Source organism: Budorcas taxicolor, chromosome 10 (assembly GCF_023091745.1).
Source record: "Budorcas taxicolor isolate Tak-1 chromosome 10, Takin1.1, whole genome shotgun sequence".
NCBI lineage: Eukaryota > Metazoa > Chordata > Mammalia > Artiodactyla > Bovidae > Budorcas > Budorcas taxicolor.
Genome location: NC_068919.1, coordinates 13,772,662 through 13,781,468, shown reverse-complemented (window position 1 = coordinate 13,781,468; position 8,807 = coordinate 13,772,662). Strand labels below are relative to the sequence as shown.

At 55.1% G+C, this 8,807-nt stretch overlaps 1 protein-coding gene across 1 annotated transcript in view; it reads right to left on the bottom strand.

The window, feature by feature from the left end:
* Positions 1–211: 211 nt before the first annotated feature.
* Positions 212–8,807, bottom strand: part of SMAD6 (SMAD family member 6) — a 77,818-nt gene continuing 69,222 nt past the window's right edge. Inside the window, exon 4 of the mRNA XM_052646847.1 lies at positions 212–1,071. Coding sequence (XP_052502807.1) covers positions 530–1,071 — 542 coding nt within the window. The 3' untranslated portion in view covers positions 212–529. The remainder of the gene's footprint in view (positions 1,072–8,807) is intronic.

The following is an 8,807-nucleotide window of genomic DNA, read 5'->3' as shown; positions in this document are numbered from 1 at the left end:
TATTCTTTAACCACTAAAAGAATGAAATCAAGTTTCAAATGCCTGACTGGTCAGAAGCCCACGGAAACCCTGCATATCCCTCTTTGTTAAAAAGAAGACAGTTAAAAAAAAAAAAACTATAATGTGAATACTTTATTATCAACGAGTGACTGGTATTAGCTTTTTGTCTGGGCATTAATATTTCAGAAACCAGACACCAAACCCAGGCTTTTCCACCTGGCTCTGCTGTATCATTTTCTTTAAAGAAAAAAAAACATAAAGAGGAAGGAGGAAGAGAAAGAAAATATATCTGTATTATAAGCCAAAGTGCGTCTTTCTTGTTTTGTCCATATACACACATTGCACCATACATAAATAATTACATTGTAAAAATGACTCCATAATTACAAGTATAATATATATTTCCATATAATATATAAAACTTTATATTAAATCTAGGTAGATGATATCTGGGGAGGGGGGGTTCGTCCGTGGGGGCTGTGTCTCTGGGCACGGGGCCCCCCTGGCGGCGGGGCAGGTGGCGGGGGCGCTATCTGTGGTTGTTGAGAAGGATCTCGAGCCAGCAGGGGCAGGAGGTGATGAACTGCCGGGAGTAGCAGGGCCCCCAGCCCTTGGCGAAGCTGATGCGGACGCTGTTGGGGTCGTAGGGGCCGTCGGCGGCGTCGGGCTCGGGGCCGTGCTGGAGCAGGCCGGAGCGCTCGAAATCGAACACCTTGATGGAGTAGCCGGGAGGCACCTTGCGGACCACCAGGGCGCGGCCTCCGGGCGCGTCCAGCGTCGGGGAGTTGACGAAGATGGGGTGCTCGCCGCGGTTGTAGGCCCACACGCCGTCAGGCTCCTTGCTGAGCAGGATGCCGAAGCCGATCTTGCTGCGCGTGCGCCGCACCGACTCGCTGCGCTGCTCCAGGTTGAGCTGGCCCAGGCAGAAGCCGCTGCCCTGAGGTAGGTCGTAGAAGATGCTGACGGCCTGGTCGTACACCGCGTAGAGGCGGCCCACCCGCGTCCGGTGCTCCCAGTAGGCCACGCTGCACCAGTGGCTCGGCTTGGTGGCGTCCGGAGACATGCTGGCGTCTGCGAGGCAAGCACAGGGCACGCAGCTGTTATTCCCGGGCAGCGGAGGTGGTGTGGCTGCCTGGCCCGGGGAGAAGGGGGAGGTGCGTGGAGTTTCTAGTACCCCACAGACATGGGGAGCATCCACTGCGGGCCAGGCTGTCCTCACTTAACCCGCAGGCCCCCTCGCCCAGCCCCACCCACACACACACACAAAGGCAGGGCACCTACTGTGCCAGGTGCCACGGGCACCCAAACAGGAGCCACACCCGGCTCCGGCCCATAGAGTTTTACAAGCCAGCGGAAGAGGGACACACACCCACACACCCAAGGGAGGGGCTGAACGGTGAGCACCTACATTGTTCAGGGTGCTGTGGTCTGCACTCGTCACTCCACACGTGACTCTCTGGGGCCTCCAGAAATGGCGAGGAGGCCACCTTCTCATTTTACAGATGAGGATCTGAGACTTTGCAGCCCAGGGCCACGGTGGCACCACCAGGATTTGAACCCACTCAGTCCAAGCCTCAACTTGAACAGAGTGGGGTGAGGTGCAAGTTAGTCGCTCAGTCATTTCCGACTCCTTGCGACCTGGTGGACTATAGCCCGGCAGGCTTCTGTGTCCATGTGATTCTCCAGGCAAGAATACTGGAGTAGGTTGCTATTCCCTTCTCCAAGGGATCTTCCTGACCCAGGACTCAAACCCAGGTGTCCTGCATTGTAGGTGGATTCTTTACTGTGTGAGCTACCAGGGTGAGGCAATGGAGGGATGTAAATCACCCTTTGGAGGGGTCTCAGGAATCAGAAGGCAGGATAGGGTGGGATAGGGGACGTGGCCCCCAGTATCTCTTGCAGCTGGGAATCACAGCTGCTCAGTGCTGACGGCTCCCAGCCTCAGCCTTGAGCGTCATGCAGTCTCCCAGCAACCCCCACCCCCAGCCCCTCAGGTTGGCTCTCTTGGCAGGAAGTGGAGGTCTTCACCAGAACTGCAGTCGCTTCTGTGAGACAGAGAAACGAAGGGTCTCTAAGTGGGAAAGGAGATCGCTCCTCAAGGGCTCCAGTTTCCGAGGTGTTCCTCTCCAGACCCCACTTTCCCCAGTGACAGCAAAGATGTGGCCTGGATGAAGACTGGAATCCCTTTTCACTCCAGCTGGGAGCACCTCTATGCATCTGCGTGAATTTAACAATTTCCTGAAACTAGGTATAGCAAGGGCCCTGTCTTGAAGGGCAGCCTCCTCCTCACTGCCCTCAGGCATGGCTGGCCTCAGATTCTGAAGCATTTTGACGCCTGGGCTCTCCTTTGAGCTCACGGCTCTGAGAAGCAGACTGCCCAGTGGGGTGATGTGTTTCCCACTCAGGCCCTTGGCTGGGGCTTTGGCAGAGGGAGAAGGTCTGCTGGAGGCCTGATGAGGACACAGTGAGGCCCTTTATAGCTCAGCTTATCCCAGAGAAACAGAGCAAAGTCCAGTCACACCTGAGGGAGAAAGCACTGCCAACAACTTCATTCAGGAGCCTGGGGGAGGTCAGCTGTCTGCCTTCAGTCCAGTCCCGCCCAGACGTCCCAGAGCAGCAGGGTGACAGAGCTCCCGACGTTCCCTTATGTTCTGGGAGCGCCCCCCTGCCCCAGCCAAGCAGGGAGCTGTGCACCTGAGGGGCTTCCTGTTAGGTTGCTTGCTCTGCTCTGCCTGGGGCTGGGCACAGTCTCAAAGGGTGGCATTAAGGTCCCAGCCACAGGGCCCCAGGCTAGCCCCTGAGGATGTATACTTTGTCTCATGGTCCCTACGCAGACCCCTCATGGTTCTAGCTGTGGTCAGAGTGGGGGAAATAGGCCCTGCTCCCTGCTCTCAGCTGACCTACCCCTCAGCCAGTGGGCACTAGGCCAGTCCCAGCAGCTGGGCAGCCAGGAGTACCCCACACCCTTGTCCCTTTCTCCATCCATCCATCTGGCCTTGGTCTGAGAGTTGTCAAGATGCAGAGGAGCAGCACCGTCCCAGCCTGGCTGTGAAACTCCGAAACCAACCTTCTCCTTAGAGGAGAATTCCGTCAGTGCTCCAGGCACAGAGGTGTGGAGGCAAAGAAATGTGCCTGGAGAATGCTGGGCGACAACACAGGCAGCAGGCACCTCTGAGTGCCCTCCGTAAGCCAGGTGACTTCTTCACAACGGCCTTGGTGCACCCGCTACCAGCCTTGTTTACAGGTGTGGAAACTGAGGCCCCAGGAGGTGCCATAACCGGCCAAGGGCACATGCTCAACAGTGCTGGGGCTGGCATCAGTGCCAGGCCACACTCTCGAGGGGAGCTCGTCTCCATACTCCAGACAGGCGCCCCATCTTCTCGGAGCCTCAGTCTCCCTATCTGGAACCATGACAGTTCTCGTGGGCTGTGAATCCCCAGAAGTGCTTACCCACAAGCTGGTGAGTCACAAACGAAAGACCTTCATCCCCTGAAGACTCACACAGTCCTACTGAGGGAGGGAGTGCTGCTGTCCCGCCCATAAGCACAGAGGGGCCACCCTAGTCATAAAGGGGCAGCTCTGCCCCAGGGTGTAGCCACTTGTAAAAGCGTAAGAAGCACTTTAACAGAGAGAAGAGTAATGGGACCCTAGGGGTGGGGCACTTCCTCCCTCCCAGCTCCTAAAAGGCTTTTAATTCAAGGCCAGGTGGGCCTTCCTGTCCCCCTCCTCAGCACCTCCAATCCCAGCCAAGCCAAACCAACTGTGCCTTCATCATCTAACCACCCCCCCCAAACCCCAGTCAACACCTGTGTCCCGGGTCTTGTCACCTGTGTCCCGGGTCTTGTCCCAGTCAGTGCTCCTCATGGGGGATGGAACCCTATGCATGGGGATAAACCACCCACCCCGATTTGCCCTGGGGCCCAGCCTGCCCCAGCTGTGGTGCTCCAGGACACCGCCTAGTCCAGGCCTCACCTCCTGTGGCCTCTGGATGAGCAGTAACACCTCATCAAGCCTGGGCTCTGGGCCAGGGCTTCCAAATTCCAAGGGATGGACTGCCGCCTCTGGGAAGCCCTCTCCGACCTCTCCCTCCTGTGCGCCTAGAGCCTCAAATGCAGCCTCGCTCTTGGCCTGAGCAGGGGTCTATGCGGTTGGTCAGTGTCCCTGGCTGGCCTCGACTCTCAAGGAGGAATGGGTGGGTCTTAGTCCCCTCTGCGTCTGACCCAAGTCTGCGGGTATCGTCCAGGGTGCTCTTGGAACACCCTGCAAGGGAAGGAGGAAGGAAACAGAATATATGCCAAGTGTGGGCATACTGCCGTCACCCTACCCCTTACTGGAATCCTTCCCAGTAGCTGGGGCTGATGGCCTCAGGCCTGAAAGGTGCTGGGCAAGGTCTAGGGTCTCAGGTCTCATCCTGAGACAGCAGCCCAGCAGGTGAGCCTGTCACCATGCCTGAGGCCTCCTTGTCTCCACCTAGCTCTCAGGGTCTCTGGGCTCCAGTGCTTGAGGGTCCCCCAGCACTATTTCATCCAGGGAGCCCCAATACTCTGGAATTTCACAAACCAATACACTGTTTAATGGGTGTGGGGTGGGAATATTACAAGGTTACTACAATTTTATTTTGTCACATACAGACTGGTTAAAAACCCCAAGACCATCTACTGTCACTAGCACAAAAGAAAGTATAATTTGATTCTCAAAAAATAGAGTATTTTAAAAATCAAATCAGAAAATTTTAAAATACATTTACATTGTAAGAAATTTTCTTGTTTCTTTCACAATAGACCAGTGAAAACTCAGTCCTGAGAGTGGCCTGTGGGAACCATCAACTGAGTCCAGTGTCCTTGTGCCCCAAAGATGGTGTCCGGGGGGAGGGGTACCAGGTGACTTGCCCAAGGACATATAGCAGTGGGTGGCAGAAGTGGGACCAGAACTAGAGACCTCTGAATTCTAACCTAATGCTTGTCCCATGATCCAAAAGGTTTCCGAGCGAGACAGACCTAACTTTCACCACTGACTAGATATGTGGCCATGAACAAGTCACTGAATGTCCCCAAGCCTCAATCTCCCCATCTGTAAAATGGACTTGTTCATAATTGAGTACCTCAATTACACAGTCCCTCTTTGAACTTTCTGGCAACTCCAGCAGCAGATCAATATGGAGCAGAAAGAAGCAGCTGTTTATCTGTCCCCATGCTGGCCTAACCCTTCAAAGGCCAGGGCTCCTTAGGTGTTGGGGGTCATGACCCAGGATCACCACCATGGGAGGTTACAACAGGACAATGGACAGCAGTGGCCTTTGCAAATTGTAAAGTACTTTACCAATGTTAAGCTTTAGCTCCTAGCCTGGTACCTGAAGTGCAAAGAGGTGCTCATTAAGTGAAGAAATAAAAGTGAAGCGATGAATAGCTGAACATGAGGGACACAGATGAGTGCTCCTGTGGCTCTGTTTACACACACACGTGTATTCACATCTAATGCTGCGTGTTCACAAGCTAACAACGCTCTCTGCGAGTGAGCAGGCAGGCACGCCCAAACCCAGGGTCCCCTCTCCACTCCCCTGAGACGCAGAGCCCCACTCCACCCACCAGGCCGCTCATCTGCAGCCTGGGCTGCCTCTCGGGATGCGAGGGGACAGCCTCATCTGCAGCCTGGGCTGCCTCTCGGGATGCGAGGGGACAGCCTCATCTGCAGCCTGGGCTGCCTCTCGGGATGCGAGGGGACAGCCTCATCTGCAGCCTGGGCTGCCTCTCGGGATGCGAGGGGACAGCCTCTTCTGCAGCCTGGGCTGCCTCTCCGGATGCGAGGGGACAGCCTCATCTGCAGCCTGGGCTGCCTCTCGGGATGCGAGGGGACAGCCTCATCTGCAGCCTGGGCTGCCTCTCGGGATGCGAGGGGACAGCCTCTTCTGCAGCCTGGGCTGCCTCTCGGGATGCGAGGGGACAGCCTCATGTGCAGCCTGGGCTGCCTCTCGGGATGCGAGGGGACAGCCTCATCTGCAGCCTGGGCTGCCTCTCGGGATGCGAGGGGACAGCCTCATGTGCAGCCTGGGCTGCCTCTCGGGATGCGAGGGGACAGCCTCATCTGCAGCCTGGGCTGCCTCTCGGGATGCGAAGGGACAGCCTCATCTGCAGCAGATCCTTTTCTTCTCATGGTTCCAAGGCTGTGGTCCCGCCATCAGCCTAATTAGGAACCAGCTCCTTAATTGCAAATAAATACCGGGGAGTCAGACCCGATTGAACAACATCAAAGATGACCGCTCTCTGACCGAAACTCCTGCTCGCTACCCCCTGCTCAGGGCCTGGCCTAGTTCCCAGCCAGACTCTGGGTCCTGGCTGGAAGGGTTCCGGGGGGAGGGGGAGAGGAGAGGCGTGGTCTGGCGTGATGTCTGGGGCGGATCTGGAGGAGCAGCACCAGACCGGGGGGTCAGGAGTGCTGCAGTCAGGTGTCCTGTCTCCCAGCCCAGATCTGCAGGCGCGCTCTCTTCTCCCAGCCTCAGTCTTCCCCTCTGAACAGTGAGCTCTACGCGTCTATGACTTCATGAATGTTCACAGCAGCTCTACCCATAATCACCCAAACCTGGAAAGCAGCTCAGATGTCCATGAGCAGGAGGATGGATGTTAATGGACTAAATGCTCCTGTGTGTACCTCCCCAAGTTCAGGTTGAAAATGCTAATCCCTGACGTGACAGTATTAGAAGACAGGGTCCTTGGGAAATGAGGAGCTCATGAACAGATCAGTGCCCTTTAAAAGAGACCCCAGAAAGCCCCCTCACTCCACTGTGTGAGACTATAGCAAGAATATGGCCATTTATGAACCAGGAAGTGGCTCTCACTAGAGACCAGATTTACCAGCAAGCATTTTGATCTTGGATTTCCCAGACTCCAGAACTGTGAGAAATAAATATGTATTATTTAGGCCACCCAATTTAGGGTATCATTGTGATTACAGCCCAAACAGACTATGATAATGGATAAACAAAAATAAGGCACATCCATTCAGTACAAGAGGGCTTCCCAGGTGGTGCAGTGGTAAATTCCCACCTGCCAATGCAGGAGACGCAAGAGACTCAGGTTGGATCCGTGGGTTAGGAAGATCCCTGGGAGGAGGAAATAGCAACCCACTCCAGTAGTCTCGCTGAGAAAATCCTGTGGACAGAGGAGCCTGGCGGGCTACAATCCATAGGGTTTCAAAGAGTCAGATACAACTGAGCATGCACGCAATATAGTGGAACACGATTCACCAGTAAAAAGTAATAAACTACTGAAGCACACCCCAGCGTGGGTGCATCTCAGATGCATCTGGCTGAGTGAAAGAAGCCAGACCCAAAAGATGTGCTGTCTCCACTGATATGAAATTCTTAAGTAGACCAAACGAAGCTAAAGTGACAGAAATCAGAACAGGGATTACCTCTGGGGAGTAATCCCTGGGGATGAGGAAACTTTCTGGGGTGCTGGAAACGTTTGCTATCTTCAACAGCAGGAACTCGGGTATACACACTGTCAAAAATCATGACCTGTGCACTGAAGAGCTGTGCAATGCATCGTAGGTATGATGCCTTGAAAGGATGACAACAAAGATAGTAGAAATGTGCTGCCAGGCCAGCCCTCTGTGGCTTGTCCTAAAAGTGGTCTCAGCAGGGCTCCCAGGGGGCCCAGGGGACAGGCCGGACAAGGGTGGCCTGGCCTCTGGGTGGCGCCCACATTCCTGCCACCAGAGGGTGGTGGATGCCTGTCGTGGGCAGGAGGAGACTGGCCCAGCAGAAGGTCCCCTCCCCTGCACTGCAGCCAGCCCCTCCGATGGCTGGCATTCCTTCCTCTGGGCCTCTTGACCAAGTGAGGGTCCTGCGAGCCCAATGTGTAATTTTGTGGGGGTGCTGGGGCACCTAGGGGGCCAACTGTAGTCTGGGGAAGGTGGGGAAAACTGAAATACCAAGGAAAGCCTTTAGCTTCTTTGAATCAGCAGCTTTCTGTCAAAACAAAGGGCAGGAACGTTCCTGTGTGCTCCCCCGTGGGCCACACACTCCAAAAGCCTGAACAACGCAATGCAGCCTGTTTCCCTCGTGACTTCCCCTTTCCGCCGCGCCAGACTGCCCTGGACTTGCCCACCCTGGGAGGCGAACCAGAGAAGTGCCCAGATGAAAGTCTCTGGATCGCTTAGACTCCAAGGAAGGGAAATGTGAAGGCTCCGGGCATTCGCAGGAAGCTGGCCCTGAGTCCCCCAGTCTCCAGGGCCTAGCTGGGCTGCTCAGGCTCCTCCATGTTCAAAGCTTTGGCTGCTGCTTCACACCCCCTTGGGCCACAGCAGCCTCACTGCCTTTCCGGGGGCTGGCCCAGCCACACCTTAAATGAACAATGAAACAAGGGCAGACCCCACCGAGAGCTGGGAAGGGAGGCTCAGAGAAGCTAAGTGACTTGCCCAGGGTCACCCAGCAAGTTGGTGGCAGAGCCAAGGAGGAGCCTAGGGCTGGCTTTTCCAATCCCCTTTGCAGGGATCGAGCCCTGCTGGGGCCGCCTGCCCTCCTGGAAAACTCCTTTCTTCTGGCCCATGTCATGCCCACGGCTTTTAAGTTCCCATCCAACCAGGAGCTTTTTCATCTGAGGTTCTCAGGCCTGGGAGTAATTACGTGGCCCTGCATCTGGTTAACCTAACACCCCTTTAAAAGCCTTGTTTGCCCATTAGATAAGTAGTTTTTGTTATCAAACTAAAGGGGGGAAAGAAGTTTCCACTTAACCTTCCTTTGTCATTTTAAGCTGCAGAAATAGCTTCAGGTTTTGCAGCAAGTCTAAAGATGCAGCATTAATTAGAGG